This window comes from Centruroides vittatus, unplaced genomic scaffold, assembly GCF_030686945.1.
Source record: "Centruroides vittatus isolate TY-2023 unplaced genomic scaffold, ASM3068694v2 contig_937, whole genome shotgun sequence".
Taxonomy (NCBI): Eukaryota; Metazoa; Arthropoda; class Arachnida; order Scorpiones; family Buthidae; genus Centruroides; species Centruroides vittatus.
Genome location: NW_027122622.1, coordinates 197,663 through 219,376, shown reverse-complemented (window position 1 = coordinate 219,376; position 21,714 = coordinate 197,663). Strand labels below are relative to the sequence as shown.

The 21,714-nt window shown below is 34.8% G+C and overlaps 1 protein-coding gene and 2 pseudogenes across 1 annotated transcript; 1 reads left to right on the top strand and 2 right to left on the bottom strand.

Moving 5' to 3' along the window:
• Nucleotides 1–1,608: 1,608 nt before the first annotated feature.
• LOC136984895 (uncharacterized) lies at nt 1,609–2,385 on the bottom strand. The gene has a single exon (XM_067282039.1). The coding sequence runs from the start codon at nt 2,383–2,385 to the stop codon at nt 1,609–1,611; it is 777 nt and encodes a 258-aa protein (XP_067138140.1).
• A 3,747-nt stretch (nt 2,386–6,132) lies between these two features.
• LOC136984894 (uncharacterized) lies at nt 6,133–14,880 on the bottom strand (annotated as a pseudogene).
• A 4,001-nt stretch (nt 14,881–18,881) lies between these two features.
• Nucleotides 18,882–21,214, top strand: LOC136984892 (uncharacterized; annotated as a pseudogene).
• The last annotated feature ends 500 nt before the right edge of the window (nt 21,215–21,714 follow it).

Sequence of the window (21,714 nt, the reverse complement as noted above, 5' to 3'; positions counted from 1 at the left end):
ATTGCCCGTTCAAAAATCGGTCTTTGGTGTAATACCACACGGGCACGTGACTCTCTCTGCCTGACAGATACCTAACATTTACAAAACAGTTAAATTACAAATCCAAAGCATTATTTGCCGTTAGTCTTTTATATCGAACAAAATGGCAAGAAGTTCAGAAACTACACTAACACTGTTAAGAATCTAAAAATGGCACAACCCAAGAAGAGTGTTTGATTTCCCCACGAGGTAATAAATTAATTGCAAAAAAATTAAAATTAAAGACATAATAGAAAACAGAACTAAATTGTGATATTCTTCAGAGTAAGAGAATTTAAATGATAAATCCTATAACATAATATTCTAGGGCTAATAAGCTGTTTCCAAAAGTTTATACTTTTCGTGCCAATGGCCACTGTCAGTGCCATGAACTCTAGATTGCTTCAGTCACTATACTTTTTGTCAATTTAGATTAATTCCAGGTTCTGTCAATGCCTCAACTTGTTTCCTATTGTTTAATGTACAATTTATTTACAAATATAAATATTTGGATCGTCGGTGAAATTTTTTTGCAACCACTCGAGTAAATGATACGAATCATTTTCTACAACTTTAATTGCACTGGTTATTTTTGTTTAAAGTGACAACTGTATGCCATGCATTTGTCTATATTATGTAAAAATATTTGTTATTTGATACAAATGTAAAGAGAGTATACTAACATCAGATTTTATATATAGTTTGGTTTCGGAATTTGTTTTTAGAGCAAATTTATTGGTTCCACATTATGATAATAGAGACATTTTCTGTAACACAACTATGGAAAATTTCAGAATAATAATTAATTTATTTACAAGCTTCATAATGTGTTTAGTCAAGGGTGCAAACAAACTTTTAACATTCATTTGAGAAGAATTGAAAACAAAAAACGTTAATAAAATTTATACTGTTTTTATTTTTGTAACTATTCATAAGTTTCACATATAAACGCAAGTACTTTCAACAACTTACGGTTGTCATCTTCAGGCAATATCGAATACTGTAATTTTCGAACAACTTAGTTCTATTTAACGGACTATTTAAATTACGTAAAACACGTGCGTGGAAATCCAATAAACATATTAAAATGCAATAAATATTATTGATGTAAAAATAAGCTGCTATAATATGCTACGCTAATATAAATTAAAGATAGAGGTGCCGTATTTGTGGTGTACCTAACAGAGACGAATTTATAATGTAGATTATTTAAATAATGTTACCCATAATTGCGGGATTTCCAATGTTGGAGAGTTGCACGGTGTTAAGGTGGCTATGTATAGACTCTCCCATATGAATATTTCTCTTCGATCGTTGCAAGGTTTTAGCATTTTTGTGTGCCCCAAAGTGGAAGATAATCTTGATTTAGTACTTTTTTTTAGCTAATTCTGTTGTTGGTTTATTATTTCTGATATCATCTTGGTGTTCAAGAATGCGGGTGTGTAGCATTCTTGTGGTTGCTCCTATATAAGTAATTTCCTCCCCTGATAATGTGTGCTTTAGTAAGATTTCGTACACTCCCGATTTCTCATTTAATGTGAGAAAATCTCTATCGTTGCATAACGTACGTCTTAAGGTTGACTGGGAGACCTATGGGCAATAGAAACCCTGTTTTCTAAATATGCATGCTATTTTTAGAGATAAATGGCCGAAATACGGTATCGGAGGCTGTACTAGAGTGAGTTGTTCTTTGTTGCAGAGGAAGGATTTTGGAAATAATTTATTCTTGACCCGGTTAAGGAGATAAAGAAATCTGGAATCGGAATACCCAGCATTATGTACCGCCTTGTTGATAATTTGTAATTCTTTATCTATTAATGTTTGGGTGGATGGTAAGAGGAGCACTCTCCGGATGAGAGAAGTAATGGCAGAATTCACAAAACTTGCAGGTTGGAAGGCGGCTGCAGGGATAATATATGGTAAGTTGTTATTTTTATGGTACACTGAAAAATTGAGGTCAGGAGATCTGCAAATTTCAAGATCTAGAAGAGAGATTTTGGCATTTTGCTCCTCTTCCACAGTGAACCTGATGGTAGGATATATAGATGTTAACATTTGAATAAACTTGTCTAATTCTTCTGCAGAACCGTCCCATGCAAGTAATATGTCATCTACATATCGTAGATACAAGATAGGATAGTGGATTGTTAAAGGAGCATGGAAAATGCGAAATTCTATGTTTCTCATGATAATCTCTGCTAAAATGGGTGACAGGGGGGAACCCATTGGCACACCTTGGGTTTGTTTGTATATATTACCATTGAACTGAAAGTAATTGTTTTCCGTGACGAGTAAGAGGGCCTCTCGTAAATGCAACACATGTGATGTTGGATAACCAGATTTCAGTAATATGGCATTTATAAGCATGACGGCTTCAAAGTGTGGAACCGATGGATATAGGGAAATTACGTCTATTTTATACCACCGGTAGGAAAAACAAGGATAGCTATTCAATTCAGAGATTATGAAGTCTTTGACATCTAGAGCGGCTGTAGTTACCAATTCGGAGGGTGGGATTAAAGAAGTAACATGTTTTGCTAGTGCAGCCTCTAGGAAATATTTTGGGTGGGAGCGTTTGTTAACTAGGGGTCTTAACGGCCATTCAGGTTTGTGTGTTTTTGCTTCGAAGAATAATCTTGGGCATGCAACATTAGATGGGGGATTGAGAGGTCCTGCTAATGTAGCTGTAATTCCTGGGAGTGCTAAAACCTTTCATGTTTTCCTTAATATTGATGTTGTCGAATCCTCATTCAGTATAATCGACTTGGATTGTTCTAGAAATTCATTGGCTCTTGATAAGAAATCCTGGTGTTTGCATAGAACAAATCTTTTATTTTTATCAGCAACAAACAGATTTAGATGGTTACTTCCGAGGAATAATTTCAGTGTACCATAAAAATAACAACTTACCATATATTATCCCTGCAGCCGCCTTCCAACCTGCAAGTTTTGTGAATTCTGCCATTACTTCTCTCATCCGGAGAGTGCTCCTCTTACCATCCACCCAAACATTAATAGATAAAGAATTACAAATTATCAACAAGGCGGTACATAATGCTGGGTATTCCGATTCCAGATTTCTTTATCTCCTTAACCGGGTCAAGAATAAATTATTTCCAAAATCCTTCCTCTGCAACAAAGAACAACTCACTCTAGTACAGCCTCCGATACCGTATTTCGGCCATTTATCTCTAAAAATAGCATGCATATTTAGAAAACAGGGTTTCTATTGCCCATAGGTCTCCCAGTCAACCTTAAGACGTACGTTATGCAACGATAGAGATTTTCTCACATTAAATGAGAAATCGGGAGTGTACGAAATCTTACTAAAGCACACATTATCAGGGGAGGAAATTACTTATATAGGAGCAACCACAAGAATGCTACACACCCGCATTCTTGAACACCAAGATGATATCAGAAATAATAAACCAACAACAGAATTAGCTAAAAAAAAGTACTAAATCAAGATTATCTTCCACTTTGGGGCACACAAAAATGCTAAAACCTTGCAACGATCGAAGAGAAATATTCATATGGGAGAGTCTATACATAGCCACCTTAACACCGTGCAACTCTCCAACATTGGAAATCCCGCAATTATGGGTAACATTATTTAAATAATCTACATTATAAATTCGTCTCTGTTAGGTACACCACAAATACGGCACCTCTATCTTTAATTTATATTAGCGTAGCATATTATAGCAGCTTATTTTTACATCAATAATATTTATTGCATTTTAATATGTTTATTGGATTTCCACGCACGTGTTTTACGTAATTTAAATAGTCCGTTAAATAGAACTAAGTTGTTCGAAAATTACAGTATTCGATATTGCCTGAAGATGACAACCGTAAGTTGTTGAAAGTACTTGCGTTTATATGTAAAACTTTACAAATAACTGTTAATAACGCCGCAACACAACTGTGTTAATTACTCTTTATTTTATGTTGGCGTGAAGTGTGTTAATACTATTTTGTTATGGAAGCTACTAGAAAACACTTCTTTAATTTGTTGAATACTAGAACATCGTGGTTAAAACAAAAAGCTCAACTTTGGTTTTTATTAAAGTGTCGTAAAAACGGACTAATATCCAAGTGTTATTCATTTTAAATTATTATTCCCACATTGATACAAACTGCATTTAATTTTTACTAAAAATGTTATGTTTTCTATTATAATAGTACTGTTAAAGCATGTTACTCGAGTTTAACGATTACTTATGTTAAAAGTTTCGATTAAAGTTTATTTTTAGATTGACACAGTTTATTTTTCTTAAACCTTGTGGTCCCTGCTAACAACAATGAAATGAAAGTGGTCCCTGGTCAAAAAAAGGTTGGGAACCGCTGATCTAAAGCAATGAAATAATTATATGTTGTTAAGCTTGATGTGGTTTAACAATTTTATATATCTGTGTAACTGGCTATCGCCTTATTACGAATAAATTTTGAATTGAATTGAATTTTATATATCTGTAATTATTAAAAAAAATTTTTGTTTTGCCTTAAGGAAATGTATTTCTAAAAACTGCTAACTAGAATATTAGATACTTATCTATTAAATAAATCTTTTATGTTATAGCAAAAGGGTAAAATAAGTGGTTTTGGTGTATGAGATAAATATATTTAATACTGCTTAAATTGCTTTTAATATCAAATATTTCAGATTCTGTGTACTTAATCATTTTTTTTATATTAATAAATTTATAAGTATTACATAAAATAAAGTATATGGCCCATTTCCATACATATTAGTGCTGATATGTGCCAAATTTCACAAATCTACATCCAGCAATTTTTAAATTATAGATTTCCCAAAACTGTAAAATCAACAAAAATCACAATTTGAGAAAAACAAGTTTAAAGTTTTGAAACAGAATTATGCATATAAAATTGTTATTTCTGTTTTAAAAAGCTCCTGCTTCATATATTATGCCCTCTGTAGCTTCATTTTTATCACTTGTTTTCAATCTTTTCATTTTTTTTTTATAATCTTTTTAATCTTCTTAGGAGGATGCACACGTGTGGCGCGGAAAGGAAAAGTGGTGTCGCAAACGCATCTTCGCCGCACGGCAGCACAACCACACAAGTGGCAATTCGTTTACATTTTGGCACATGCGTTCAGTATTCAAGATGGCAAACAATAGCGACACTGTTGCTATCCACGTGTTTACAAATTATGTTTTGTATGGCTCATTTCATTTAGCTAGAAGATTTTGTATAAGATTCGAATGAAGATTTTGGATTAGAGATATCATATTGGCAAGAACTTTGCTGAGATACTTTGTTGGATTGATAAAGAACTGATGTACAAAATAGGCTTATTCTTTGATTAAGATCTCTCGATAAAGAATACTATTTTGAGTAAGATTTGGCTTTTTTGTTTCATGAATTAAATAATATATGATTACTGTATCTGTGTAGAATGTGTGTCAAATTTATTATTATTTCCTCTATTCTAATGTTAGTTATCTCGGTTAACCATGTCAAACTTTCTGCTATTAAAACACCACGTGATTGTATTTTCTCGTGTGACTGCCAGACGAATTGATAGATAGAATTCGACCGACATTCGCGGCCCGAGAAAAGTGGCACAAAATAGACCTCTGTGGCAAAAAAAGTGACGTCATTCTGTCGCTTTTCCTTGCCACACTGCATGTGTGCATCCTCCTTTTTGGTCTTCTCACTTGAGAATCTAGTACAGTGGTTCCCAACCGGTGTTCCGCGGAACACTGGTGTTCCGTAAGCATCTCCCAAGTGTTTCGCAGATTTAGTCACAAATCGGAAAGGGTACAATCGTATTCGAGCTGCCGAATATCAAAAAATTAAAATCATAAAATTTTCATGAACTTAAATATATATGTACTGTACGACTCGTACTTATGGAGTGTACTACTGTTTCGATAAGATAAAGGCAACGATAAAAACTGAATGAAATATGTAAAAAACATCAGGCACAAGTTTCCATTAAAGTTATTTAGGTATATTTTTTCCTGTCTTAGAATTGGTGTTTATAATATGAGTAGAGATTTTGAATTATAACTGCTCAAGCTTGTCATCAGTTATTTTATTAGAATTATGTATTTCTTATTAACTTAAGTAAGTGTTCCGCTAAAGAAAATTGCTCACAAAAGTGTTCCGCATCCTAGAAAAGGTTGGGGACCACTGATCTAGTAGCATCAGATTAATCCTTTTTAATGTAAAAGTTGTTGCTTCCAGATGATAATTTCCAATAGAAATACTTAATTTAGTAAGGGTGTTTATAAATGCAGTAGGACCTTTATTAAACTGTATAATGGCCAAGGAAGTTGCTGTAGAAATTGTTTTTAATGATGCAAAATTAATTTTAGGACATTTTTGCCAAATTAGTGAATGAAGACTTTCATTGTTGTTTTGGGTCTTATTTCTAGTACATCTTTTTAAAAGTTCTTGATCAGTCAATCGTTTGTATATAGGCAAAAGAGCTTGACAAATTTCTTTTGGAAGTGTGGGTGCGTGTTTTCGTTTTTGAGATGGATCTTTGAGAGCTCGTTTAAAATAACACCAAGACTGGACACCGGTGGGACAAAATGTATGATGTGGCTCTTCATCTCTTGAAATCATATCTGGTATAAGGGATGCAAAAGCAGCATTTCTCATATTTTTTCAATATCTGGTGCATTATTTTTTATTGCTTGTCCATAGTAATTCTGTATTTTTTTCATTTGTGAGATGACCTTTACTTCTTAAATTTATTCCAGTCAATTTACTCATTTCTTTTAATTTTTTTAGTGCTGAACCCATTAGTTTTGAAACGTGATTTATACATTCTTCTTTGCTAATTATATAATTATCACCACAAATATTATTTTCCTTTAACTTATGATATGTTTTGAAAGTCTCCTTTAAAAAATAATCCCAATTTTAGACACGGAAAAATTACGGTAATGCCTCGGGTATCGCTGACTTTGGTTATTGTCGGTTTTGGTTTTTGTCGTTTTTTTTTTTTTTTTTGCGAAAAATTTGTCTCGGATTTCGTTGGTGTGCCCGTATGACCTCGTTGCTAATTTTGCAAAAACAAAGGGTGACCCACACGTTTTCCTGCTCAGTGTGGTGTTGTTTCTCATCGTGTGTGCATATTAGTCTGTGCGTCTAGCCAGACAAATTTTCTATGACGGCCGGATGACCGAGCAGTCAAGGTGGCAGGTAACCACTCTGGTAAACCCGGAATCAAATCCAGATGGGTTGAAAAATCTCTAAGAATTTTTTGTGTGGTGGTCCATCCAGATATGTTTGGCCCTGTCTCTCACCATCCAGCCACCTCATTGTGTTACTGGCCGAACTCATAATGGGCTTGCTAAAAGAGGTTTTCTTAGTATCCACAGGGCAGAAAGAGTTTTTAAAAAAGCCACAGTTCCATTGCTTTCCTTTCCTTTTTCATTTATCGTGGGACCAAAGAAAGTTTTCAGAGCCAGCAGCCCTTTGAATGCCATGTTAAATGCTCATTATTCATTACATTACATTCCATTTTATATTAAATTCTTATTGCTTTTAGTATTAAACACTATTTATTCTCTGTAAAATGTACTTTTGGTTTATATTTTGGAGTGTCTAGAACAAATTAATTGGATACATTGATTCATATGGAAATAATTGCCTCAGTTTTCATCAGTTTCGGATTTTACCGATTGTTTTCGGATGGATTATCGACGAAACCCGAGCTGTCACTGTACTTTCTCTGGAAGATGACCCGTGTCTCTTCAAAAGCAGCATTTATGCTGCCTATGGACATTGGCAAGTCAAGAGTCATTTAGGTTTGTTTATATGAAGTAATATATGAAATTAGATGCAGTATGTAAGAGTATAGCAGATTATACATATAGATAATATATATATATTACATTATATTATATTATAAATATATATTTTATATATATATATATATATTTATAATATATATTTAATGCAAATGTTTTACTCAGTGAGTGGATGTGATGATCTTTTATGATGTAACTAAACTGAGTTCAAAATCAACAAATAATTGATATTAAATACAGTGAATTCGAGGGCACCTGTCAAAATGGGCAAAAATTTCTGGCACGGAATAGTTTATACATAGTCTTTGAATACGTTACCCGGATTAAACGACCACCTGTGTAACGCGACCACAGGCATTGAGTTTTGGTCCAAAACAATATATAACAACAGTAATAAGTGACCACTTCCACAAATATATATGGTCTAAACTATTGTTCGAACCCATCTCAACAATGTTTCCCCCCTCCTAATATAATGAGTTAGTCTAAACTGTTGTTTGAACCTACCTCAGACATTTTCCCACCCTTGAAATTAGGTGCAGGTATTATGAATTAGTCTAGCAACAAAGGAAGTTCATTTCAGTTTGTTTGAAATTGTTCGAAATTGAAAGAAATGCAAAGTGCTGTTATAGAAAATCGTGTTAGTTATCAAGAGAAAGTGAAAATGGTTCATCACAACAGCAATTTAGCTGCAAAGTTTAATATACATGAATAAATGAAAAATAAATAGAATAACACCCTGGTATTGGAAGCCTTTCTACTTACAGAACATTAAATATTTCCAAGCAGCAGTTTTATTATCAGTTTCCTATCTGAGAATTGATAATTACTTACAGGTGTTCAAAAGTTCTATATAAATGCTTTGATACATAAATATTTTAGTAAAAGAATATATGTTATTCATATTTCTTTACATTAATTTATTTTATAATATGCATGAAAAGATTTCTGAAAAAAAGTACCACAAATATACATATGTTGAAATGTTATTGGAAACCTTTCTGTTTACACGACAATAGTTTAAAGAGTTTCCAATTACTATGAGTTTTTCTTCTCTCATAGTGTGCCTATGCCAGGTCTTCACTCTTTAAAGTATAGTGAAGGATTGTTCTACGGTCGCCGTAGTGCATGGAATAGTACAAATTTGGTGGCACACGTGGTTACTTTGGTAACAAACTGTGACATCATAACAGTGATTTTTAAACACAGTTGGTTATTTAGGTCATGTTTTCGAAATGCCTTGGTAACTACCGGCAGTTACCGGTAACACCGGTTACAATTTTCAAATGCGCCCTTTGTAGGTAGAACTAATTGAACCACTTGTCTGACGTCGCTTATTTATGGGTATTTGCAGTGGCGGCACACTTCAAAAATCTCGCGGCAGACTAAAGTGCCGTGACGCGGCGGTTGAGAATCACTGATCTAAGCTATCAATTGTCCATCTTTTTATTTCTTCTACCATATCCCTTTGAATATCAGATCTAATAAAGGTGACAAGCATAAAGACTTATTTTCTATATATGCTGAAAATCTTTTCTTTATTGAATCTTTTAGTACTTCTGTTGTGGTATTAATGCCATTAAAGGAACTACTGATCTTTACGTTTCATAAGAATAATTTCAGTCTCTATTGTGGGAATTATTGAAGATGAGGTGGTTTCTTGTTTGCTGGTTTCCACAGTAATTTATTTGAATGGTTTTAAAAGTAGAACAGTTTTTTCAACAAGAGACCACTAATATGGGCTCGACGCAGGAATTTTATTATCTACTAGCTGTTACCCGCGGCTTTGCTCGCGAGGTTTTTGCAATTTGGTAGAAATAGCCCTCAGTTGAGCCCCAAATTTATAAAATTACTTGCATTACACATACCCCTTATTACTGAGAATCTTCTAATGCAATCGAACGTTTTCAATTTGATCAATTTTCTAGAACGTTAGCAATCGTTCTAAAATCGAACAAATACGTAGTAACAAATTCGAATTTAAAACGGTTTGAACATTTGGTTAAAAAATCGTAATAAGTAAATATTGTACGTTCGGAAATTAAGTTATTACCACCAGAAACAAAAAGTTGCATCTAAAATAGTACAGTAGAAGCTGTTCTTCAGGTTAAGCCTTAATGCTCTCTCTTCCCCATGGGGGGGGGTTTGAAAATTCCATCCTTAGTGTGAGTTTTCATGACATACCTTAACTGTGTACCAAATTTTACCTCTTTAGGTTCAGCGGTTTGCTCTGGGCTGTGATGAATCGGTGACTCAGTCAGTCAGTCAGGACAAGTAGTTTTATATATTTAGATAGCATACGTGACAAGGGCATTTTGCTGTTCAAAGTTGTTTGCAACATGTAGTATGTAGATTTCCAGCAAGTAGGAACATCTTGAATTAATTTGTGTTTTTACAAACTTAACTTGTCACACATTTTAATCATTATGCTGTAGCCGTAAGCAAATTCGAAGATTTGCAGGACAATATTTCTATTAACTGTGATTATAGTTTGTTTATTTTCTCAACAAGAAGTGAATTCTTAATATAATCTAGCTTCATACTCATGCCAAGTGATGAATAATGGAAAGAAAAGTTTATTGAGTACAGCATTATTATTAGTTTTTTCTTGCCAGCTCTTTCAATGAATTTATTTTCATCATCTTTTAGGCAAATAAAAACTTTTTAAATTGAATATAAATATTCAAACGAGAATGAAATGCATATTATTTTAAACAAAAATTTTGGTTGACTTGGTCAACTGAATAAAGATGCGAAAAAAGCCAAGTGTTTAATTAATAACACAATGTTGTGTTCAACACTCAAAAAATTTTGGATTAAAGTCGTTATGAGCCAGCTACAAATTTCAAATACATTTGATGTTGTGGTGCAATGTTATACGTATGATGTAATATGGAGCATGCGTGGATGCCGGTTCACGTCAGTGGTGTGACAGACGATGTGAATCGCCGTTTAACCGTTTATATAGAGCAACCCATGTTGAGCAGGTCAAGAGTGGGAGTATTGCATGTTTCCTAGGTTGTTGTGAGTAGAGATTCCCATGTAAAGAGGAGTTTTTGGTTGCTGCAGGCTCAGAGTATTGCTGTTTGGGCTCGTAACGAGTTGTAATTCTATTTGAGCACCTTTTTTGTAAGCTCTGTGGTGCGCTTTCCTTTTATATTTATGTTTGATTTAAAAATTTTTTATTCACCCGAAGACAACGAAAATAAATTTGTTGAAAGCATTAGCAAGAAAAACTATTAATAATGCTGTACTCAGTGCCTTCATTTAGTGTCAGCTGTAGTGTATGTATAAAGCATGATAATGCTTCTAAGTTGCAATTCCTGATTCCAGCTACCACATTTTCTCCAGAATATCTCAGTACTAAGAATATTTTATCACATGTCAACTTATATAGGGCTTAAAGTGACTCGCTTTTTAGCTTTTTTTTGTAGCTTCTTTTTTAGCTTTTCCTGAGAGAAACGCACTTTTTTAGCTTTTTTCACTTTCTATGGAATTTATTTATTTATTTACTTTTGTAAATGTGCTCAGGAGCAAAATAGCGATCAGCACGCTCGAAAACGCCTTATCATGTGACTGTACGTCACACCGCCATCTGTACATGTGTATAGGCTGCATTTCTTTATGCAGTGCTCGATAAGCGCTTTACAGTGAACTCTCTGAAACTGCAATTTCTAAATGCAGTGCTGCAATGTAGCGAACCGTTTCTAAATGTTTGCTGCAAGAGGTTGCTGCAGTGAAAGTAAAACAGCTTTACGTTTGCTATACGCGTAAAGCAAATTGGACGCTTGTGTGTATATTACGATATCGTGCTGTAAAAATAAAAAAGTCCAAGTGACTGTTGATAAAAACATTATGGAAAGATTAAGAAGGATTAAATTTTATAAAATTACTCTGAAAATTATCTAAAGAATAAGAAAATACTAAATTTTAGGATATAAATAATTATATTTATCTCTCTACTTTGTTCACATTTTCGGAGAAGAGAAATCCTCAATTCTTTATATTTCTTTATTTAACTATTGTAATTCTTTACAGAAAAGTTTAGCAATCACATTATATTAATAAATGAGGTAATATACTTGTGAGAGAGAGTTTACAAATACAAGTTAGGGTATTGGTATCTTTTGATTTACCTCTATTATTTGTAATTGTTTTGCCTAGAATAATTGTAATCGTGTTTATTTTTATCGTTTTAATAAATTTAAGTTTTATTTGTTTCATGTGGCCTATTTGATGACTCAACTCCTAGCCAGTGTCTGGATCACTTACTCGCGACCCTCCTACTCGAATTTATTCGATATTATATAAATCGTGAGTTAAACCACGATTAGAAATAATAGTGTAACTGGTGTCAGTTCTGACAAGATCACGATTTTCCCGAATCCCGATCTAATATAAGCTCGATAAAGCCATCCTTGGACGCAGTGAGCGGACCAAAAGTTCCGACAGGGTGACGCATTGGCTAGTTGTGTAAACAAGCCCTGTATTCTCACACTATAATTTAGACATGTTAATCCTTAATAATAAAATTAGAAAAAATGATGTTAATTTTCCTGTTACAAAGGACTTATCAAATCGCAGTTCTTTAATTTCAAAATTGACTTAGATTTCTTTATTATACTAATATGTACAATACGTTTACAGGTTTATCAGTTGGGTTTTTGTATTTCTGTCAGTCTTCCCCTTCATCAGTTCAACTTCTGTTTCTCTGTTTTAATAGATACAGGAAAAGTGATTTTAACTTTTCCTTATAATACAGTAGAACCTCTATTATCCGGACTAATTGGGAATGAAGGTAGTCCGGATAAGGAAAAATCCGGATAATCGAAAGAAAAAAAATAATTGACAGTGAAAGACATGTACTGTACATACATTATAAATAATTTTTATTTGTTTAGATTTATATACAGCTTCAATATTAAATTATTTTTTATTAAGAAATTCAATTATCGATTTTTGTTTAAAGCTAGCTGTTCTTTTTGAAGCTGCTAAATCGCGAATACTTTTAAGGCATATAAGTTGTCCTGAGATAAGCTCTTCTTAGCTCTCAAACCGCTTCATGGTGACATCTAAGCACCGAAAAGCTTCAGAATGTGTAGGACCAATATCTCTTACTTCGCAAATCTCTTCTTCGTCTTCTCGATCTTGTTCATCTGAGGCAGATATTTCTTTAATTATTTCCTCATCATTCAAAATTTGGAATCTAGGATCGTTCGCATCGCAATTTAACCACTCGGTTACATCTTTGTCACATTCGGCACATATTGAAATTTGTGCTATTGCTTCCGCAATGTCTCCTTTACCACTTTCTACTGTGTTACTGGAATTTACTAATGGTCTTTTCAAAATTTTGTTCTATGCATTCCATCACGTACATACAACAGTGTCACAATTCGCCAAGTGCAAATCAGCAAATTCGTACAATTTTTGTTTATTTTGAACAATCCGGATAATCGAAAATCCGGATAATAGAGGTCCGGATAACCGAGATTCTACTGTAATAAATTTATATCATCGAAAATATCTGTTTTTAATATTTTAATTTGTTTCTCTAGTCTACTTTTTGTACTGTGAGATGTAGGCATTCTTTATCTATTAATAATAATTATTATTATTATTATTATTATATTGGGTTAAGTGAGATATACTCGGTTAACACCGGTGGCTGTGTACTATGCCGGACCAAAGTCAAGGCATAGTAACCAAAACAGAAATTAAAGAAGTGTATCAGTGTGTGCGTCTGTATTTAGGAATTTTCTCACAATATGACATGTATTCAATATAGTGGCCTTCTGTAGTGTGATGTATGTGTTTCTATTCAATTGTAATGTGCCCAGGCTTTTGTGTAGTGTGTGTGGTATGACACCTGTAGAGGAGAGAACAACAGGTACAATAAGCACCCTATCCATCCTCCACAGATACCTTATTTCCTGGGCGAGTTCTGTGTACTTGCTAATTTTTTCAGTGCATGCGTTTTGTATATTGTGAGTGTTTGGAATGGATATGTCTATAATGTATGTGATTTTATTGTGTTTGTCAATGAGTGTGATGTCTGGTCTGTTGTGGTAAATTGTTTTATCTGTGATTATGGCTCTGTCGTAGAACATTTTGTGCGTGTTATTTTCCAATACTGTCGGTGGAATGTATTTGTAGTATGGTTCGTGGATGTCTGCTAATTTGTGTTTCTTTGCAAGCTTTTGGTGTATCATATTTGCTTCTTGATTATGTCTGTGTAAATAATCTGTCTGTGTCAAGAGCTTGCAACCAGAAGTGATGTGTTGTATAGTTTCTGGCATGATGTGACATTTTCTGCACGTGTCATTTGTGAGTGTTGCATCTTTGAGTATGTGTTTTCTGTAGTTTTTAGTATTTATGACCTGATCCTGTATGGCGATCACAAATCCTTCCGTCTCCCCAAAGAGGCATCCCCGAGTTAACCGGCTGTTTGACGCAGTTTTGTCAACAAAATCCTGGGCCAGATCATAAGGATGCCTGCCATGGAGTGCCTTTCGAGCCCACGATTGCTTAATGGTGTCTTTGCTTTTTATATGTTGTGTTGTGTCCATATGATGTGAGTATAAGTTTAATGGTGTGTTATTTGAGTCTGCTAGAGTTACTGCTTTATGTAATTGTGATGTTTCTTGTTTTTTATAGAAAAACTCTCGCAGTGACTGTATTTGTTGGTAGTGAAGGTTAACTACGTCAATCAGGCCACGACCGCCATCTTTACGTGGAAGGATTAATCTTTCTGTGGCAGATTTAGGATGATGTTGTTTATGCTTAGTAAATGGTGTTCTTGTTTTCCTTTGGAGTTGCTCAAGATCGGTGTGAGCCCAATGTATAACTCCAAAAGAATATGTGAGTACTGGGATAACATATGTCTTTATTGCTTTAACTATGTGTTTTGCATTTAACTGTGTTCTGAGAATAGCATTTAACCTACTTTGGTATTCTTTAATTAATCTTTGCTTTATTTGTGCATGTTCTGTAAGTTTGGCCTGTTGGAATCCTACATACTTTTAGTACTTGTCCTCTTCCATGGATTCAATAACGTCTCCATTTCCAAGTGCAGAATCTTCTTTCTTCAGGATTCCTTTTTCTATGTGAAGTGTTTTGCATTTATCTAGGCCAAATTCCATTTGTATGTCCTTGGTGTACGAATGTGTGATTTGTAGGAGTTGATGAAGTTATTTTTGTGTGGATGCATAAAGTTTTATGTCATCCATGTACATGAGATGTGACAGTGTATACTGTGTTGTTTTTTCATGCCTGATATTGTAGCCATATTGTGTGTTGTTTAACATGTTGGATAATGGATTCAAGGCTAGGCAGAACCAGAGAGGACTCAAGGAATCTCCTTGAAAAATTCCTCGCCTAATAAAAATTTGGTTTGTTTGTATGGAAGTGTTATGAACCCTGAGATGTAGTGTTGTTCTCCAGTGCTGCATAGTGTTTTGAAAGAATGCAATGAGTGATGGATGTATTTTGTACATGTGCAGAATATGTAGCAGCCAACTGTGTGGAACACTGTCGAATGCTTTTCTGTAGTCTATATATGCCATGTGTATGTTTCTGTGTTGTTTGTGTGCTTGCCGTAGAATGACTGAATCTATGAGTAACTGTTCTTTGCATTCCCTGTGATTTCTACGGCAACCTTTTTGTTGTTCTGTTAGAATGTCGTGTTCTTCAATATGTTTGTATATTTTGTTTGCGATACAGGATGTCAATAATTTGTACAGTGTTGGGAGACATGTAATTGGTCTGTATTGTGTGGGGTCTGTGGTATTGTTGTTTTTAGGTTTCATGTAGGTGATGCCCTGAGTAAGAAAATTTGGCATGTCCTGTGGATTGATGATAATGTGTGTTAGGTGTTTAGCTAGTTCCTGGTGCAGTGATGTGAACTTTTTGTACCAGAAATTGTGAATGTTGTCTACACCAGGTGTCTTCCAGTTGTGTGCTCTGTTAACAGTGTATTGGAAATCATGTATGTTTATTTCAGCACAGGGCATAGTTGGTATGTTGTGCAAGTTTCTGTTCTCCTCCTCGATCCAGCCTGCATCGGCATTGTGCGTGACAGCACTGGACCAAAGAGAAGACCAATATGTTGTGAGTTCTTCTTCTGTTGGTGTGCCACTGTGCTGTGTATCAGTGTTTGCTTTGTTATTAATTTGTCTGTAAAAGAGTTTTTCATTGTTTGTAAATAATTTATTTTGTTGTTTTCGTAGTGTACATGTTTTGTATTGTTTGAGTCTACGTGTTTGGCAGCAAATTTTTGTTTTAGTATATCAATGTATTCTGTAATGTGTTGTGATGTTCATGTTTTGTGTGTGTTTTTATTTGCCTGAAAATGTTTTTTGAGCTGTTTCCTTTATGTTGTTTTTAGTGTATTATGTCATCCTGCCTAATTGCTGTCTAATGTCATTTATTTGTGTTTCTATTCTTCTCTGTCAGGCAGGCTTGTGATAGAATTGTGTTTTCTGTGTATTTGTCTGTGATTGTACTTTCAGTCCATGGTGTGTCACTACTGCGACTGCCCCAGCATAAACTAATGTATGAATGTCTGCGAGTGTAGAAGTTGAATGAATGTAGTGTGGTATTAAGTGAGTGTTTACATAATTTAGTGTTTTTCCTACTTTTTTTGACGTGTTGATTTTTGGTATTCGTGGTCATTGTGTGGGATCTGTGCCTGTATATTTAGTGAGTGTTTTCTGATATATAAGTGAGAGCGTATTAACTAAATCCATGTCTGTTATCAGTGATGGACGAGGAAGTGTCTGTAGTATCATTAGTGGTAATTGTTGTATGTGTGTTATTATCAATGCTTGTTGCTGGATTATCCTGACAGGTTACATGATCTTCATTAATGTTAGATGTTTCTGTCTGTTGATGTATTTGATCAGCAACCTGTTGTTTGATAAGCTCAAGCGTTGTTTGTGGAATAAGGTTGTTGTGTATAATTGTTCTTTTTTGATCAACAACCCTTTGTTCAGTGACAGTGAGGTGAGGATATTGTGTGAATTTATGGTGTAGTTGTTGTGTGTATGCTGTGATGTTTGTTTCCAGTTTTGTGATCGTGTAATAAGTACGGATGATAAACTCGTTCATTTCTACTGTCCATTTCATCCGTTGGCGTGGTTTTCCAGCCTTTGTGGTCTGTGGATGAATTGCCACAGAAACACCAAGGCTGGGTTGGTTCCTCACATCTGTTGAGGGCATTGCAGTAGCCATGCTTGGGCCGGTGCTGCTTTCGCCACCAGTAACCAGGGGAGACTGTGGCCTATTTTTGAACTTTATTAGTACTACTACTACTACTACTACTACTACTGTACAGTACGTATCGATTTAATAATGAAATCGATTTGTCAACTTTCAAATTAAATAATTTAGTTTGATAATCCTTTTGAAATAGCAAATTAATAACTAGTAGGAATATTATATAGGAAAATTAATTTTTATAGTCCATTTTGGTATGACTCTTGGATGGCCGAGCGGTGGTCAAGTTGGCAATCTACCGCTCTGGAGGACAGGAAATCGAATCCGGACAAGTCGAGAAAATGCCTAGAAATTTTTCGGGGATAATCCGATTGGATATGTCAATCCCCATCTCTCACGACTCGGCCACCCCATTGTGAGCTTGGTCGAACGTATGAGGCAGTTGAGAACGTGATCTTGGTCGAACTGCTTGCTAAAAGAGGCTTTCTTAGTGTTCACGGGGCTGAAAGAGCCAAAAAAAGTCTGTCTTGGCCAGATCATTTATTGCATAACTCACACTATTTTGCATATAAAATGAATGTTTCGACATAGTAAATTACAGTTTGTTTGTATTTTAAGTCTTGCGGCCCTTATTTTCGGATCAGTTAACAGATCTGCATCAGGCTTGTCAATTGGCCAAAAATGTTTGTTCTGTGATTAAAGTTATTGCTGGAAAAGTATGAATGGTGGTTTTTATTTTATTGTCAAATCTCGGATTGTTAAAAAGAATTTTTGAGCCAGCAAGTTTTGGGCTATTTCTTATAAAAATATTTGGTTACAAAAGCTAAAAGTATCTGGCAACGTTGCTTCCGAAGGCTCTGCACATGCTGTAGGAATTTGCACGTGGGTTTCCTTACATGTATCCTTGTGAAATACTGACTGATCTCCGTGACGGTTTGATTCACTCGCACTGCATTAAGGTGTAAGTACTGTACATCTATAATTTTTGTACAGCATTATTTTTAATATTTGTATTTACTTAAGTGCAGTAGACAAAAGAAAAAAAAAAGACTTTATGGTTAATGTTATCTTCGGTTCCAAGATGGCGGCTCGTCTCTGATTCCAGCAAGCTAACCCATTCTAATAATTTGGTTGCTAATAATTATGGTAATTTATTAAAATAGGTTAGGTTTAGGAAAACGTTCGTCCCCACTGTTTCCCTGCTGGAATCAGAGACGAGCCACCATCTTGGAACCTAAGGTAACATTAAGCGATTTGATTTAATACTAACAGTAGAACCTCGCGTTTTAGCGACGGAAAATTGTGTGGAATACAATACTTTCTTCTCCCAATGATCGTTTCTACTATTCTTTCGCTAAAATGATGACATCACTCATTCTTGATTACTGCAGAAAAACCAAAAATAATTTAGGAGCGATAATAAATTTGATTTCTACCGTTATTAAATAAAATGTTATAGGACACTTTTTTTTAAAAGTTTGTATCTTTCTAGCACTTTCTAAAATTAAAGATTGAGCGATCCTCGTGCCAGAAAATACAAGATTTTAAACAAGTATCCTAAATATTAATAACTTCTGTAGAGATAATAATAATAATATATTTGGCATGTATCATGTTTTTCAGCTTTCTAATGGCGTCCTGCATTTTTCATTTTGACAGAAACTATTACCTAAAGTAAACTATGAGCAAGGCAAAGTGCACACTTAGAGAGCGCTGGCTTCTTAAAACTGACTCAAATGGTTTTGTGGTATCGTCTTGGGGATGTAGGTTGTCTGACTCGGAGCTTTTCTGCACATTGTGTGCTTCCAACATCAGTATATTGAGTAAAGGTTTCCATGCAATCCATAAATGCATTCAAGTTGTAAGAAACATATAAATAAATGCAATGAAGCATTTAGTCCCAAGCAGTTAAGACTGACGACTGCCCCTCACATGTTTCAATGTCAAAGTATTAGTTCTGAAAGTGTTGCTAGTGTGAGCAATGTTGTAGACTCAAGTGCCAGTTCAGAACACCAATCATTGCAACTACCTGTGCTTCAACTTTATAGTGCAAAAGATTTTGCTTACACTGCAGAGCTTATATGGACTATGAAAACGATAGCCAGCAATTATTCATTTGCATCATGTCATGATATAAAGGAGACAATCAATGCCATGTGTGCAGACAATCTTCCAAAAGAATTCTCTTGTCACATCAAAAAATGAGATATTTAATCACTGAAGCTTTGACCGCATATTTTTTTGATCAAATGGTAGATGATGCACAACGGTCATATTATAGCATTTCTTATGATGAGACATGCAATGTAGAAAATAGAAAAGAACTGCAAATACTGATCAGATACTGGTCAGAGGAACAACAGGAAGTTGTCTGCAGGCATCTCCAGACCTCATTTATCGGGCATGCAGATGCCGAAACAATTAAATCAAAATTAATACTGGCAATTGAAAATGCACATCTACCTTTTGATAAATTACTGATGATTGGATGTGATGGACCAAACGTAAACAAAAAAGTATTGCGTCTCATGAATGAGGAAATTCTGACAATTCGCCAAAAAGGCCTCATCAGCATAGGGACTTGCAGCATTCATACAATCCACAATGCCTTTTTGAAAGGCCTGAAACAGTTGGGAGGAGATGGTGATCTCGTCGTAGCAACACACAGCTTTTTTGATGGGTGGCCCTCCACATGGGATGAATACATAGAGATTTAAGAGAAACTTAATTTGCCATTCAACAAATTTATGAAGTATTCATCAACTAGATGGCTGACGTTTGGTCCTGCAGCAAAAAGACTGATTGAACAATGGGAAGGGCTCATATTATATTTTCTAAACCACATCCCTCAGAAGAATTCCAGCTTAATGAATAGTGTTTCATATAAGATAATCTCAAAGTTTATTGAAGTGTTCTACCATCAAAGCTGAACTCTATTTGGGAATATCTAGTGCTGAACTATTCACAAAGTTTACTGGGCATTTTCAATGCAATGATCCCTTAATACATAAACTTTATAGTGAATTGTTTACTTTGGTGCAATCTTTGTTGGGCCGGGTCTTAACCACCGAGTGCATGAAAACTGTTGTTAGGGGCAAACTGCCAGATCAGAAAACCCTGTTTGTTGCAAAAAACCTTCTGCTCTTGCAGGACATAACATGCAGCTCAGATTTGAAAAAAGAATTGGATTCTTTGCTAGAAAAGGATACTTCACCATTCAGGAACCAAATACAAAAGCGTTATATTAATGCATGTAAATATCTCCTTGAGAAATCTCCAATAGGCTCAACTACTTTGAAATCAATCAGGTGTTTGCAGCCACAGGAAAGGATCTTGGAAAGAAGTTGTGGAGGCATTGCCAGGGTTGCAAATGGTTTGCCATTTGAGGTCCCAATGGATATCTTATCAGATGAGTGGAAGTTACTTCAACTGGAGACTGACTCAATTGACATGAAGGCAGCTCATAGAATTGATGCTTACTGGAAGCACTTATTTGACCTGAAGAATTCTGTTGGAATGCCAAAATACCCAACTGTTGCTAAGGTAGTCAAAGCATTGTTGGCTCTCAGTCATGGCAATGCAGATGTTGAAAGAGGGTTCTCCATTTCTAGATGGATTCTGACAGAAGACAGAGCTTCTGTGTCAGAACGAATGATTACATTACTGTTAGTAAAAGATGGACTTCGTGTATACAACAATAATGCCTTTTTGGTGCGAATGCCAAAGAAGTTACTTGGGTTGGCTCGCAATGCATATGCTAATTACAAGGCTTTTTTGGACAAGCAAAGTAAACTGAAAGAAGAAATAAAGCAGAAAAAAGAACAAGAAGGAAGGAAAAGAAAAGAAGAGGAAGAAAAAATAAAAGTACTTCAACAGGAGAGAAAGAAAATTGATATTCTTGAAGTCAAGTTGAAAGAAAAAAAAGAAGAAGAAATGCAAAGGAAAACGAGGTCTAGAATGTTTGAAGAAGCCACTAATAGACTATGAAATGCTGTTGAGAAAAACAACGCTGAAGAGATACATCTTGCCCAAGGGCTATTGGAAGGTGCGAAGAAAATTCAGTGTGATGAAGAGGAGAAAACAAGAGAAGTGCAGAATCTGCAGCATGAGTTAAACAAAAGAAAATCCTTCATTAATTACAAATTTTTTAAACAAAAAATCAAAAAATGTACCTTGAAATAAATAGCATTTGAAATTTGGCATGTTATATGGCAGGGGTGGGCAAGCAAGAGTTCAGTGGGAGCCAAAATGTAGGTTTTGCAAAATGCGTGGGAGCTGCAGTTTGGTACTGTTGTGGCAGATAGTATGGTAAGGTGTGCAATTTTATTATATAATATAAAACAAATATTGAATTTTTTTAATAAACATATTTTCACAAAATTATAAACATAAAACTGTAAAAATAATAATAAAAAACAGAAATTAACACTTTCTGCAAGAGCCGCACGTAACTCAAAAAGAGCCACACGTGGTTCTCCGAGCCGCATTTGCCCACGTCTGTTATACGGAGACACATTCTGGTAGTTGTTACTCCTCCATTCCGTTTGCTGTATAATGGTGGAAACTCCTCACGGGGCACACTAAAACTTAATGTAGTCTTACTGGTCACTTTTCTGGAGTATAAACTCGGCTTAACTATTTTCATATTTAATTTTTTCAGCCCACTAAATAATTAATCTAG

Excerpts from the sequence above, each read along its gene's own strand:
- LOC136984895 (XM_067282039.1), bottom strand. The coding sequence starts at position 2,385 with ATGCTTATAAATGCCATATTACTGAAATCTGGTTATCCAACATCACAT.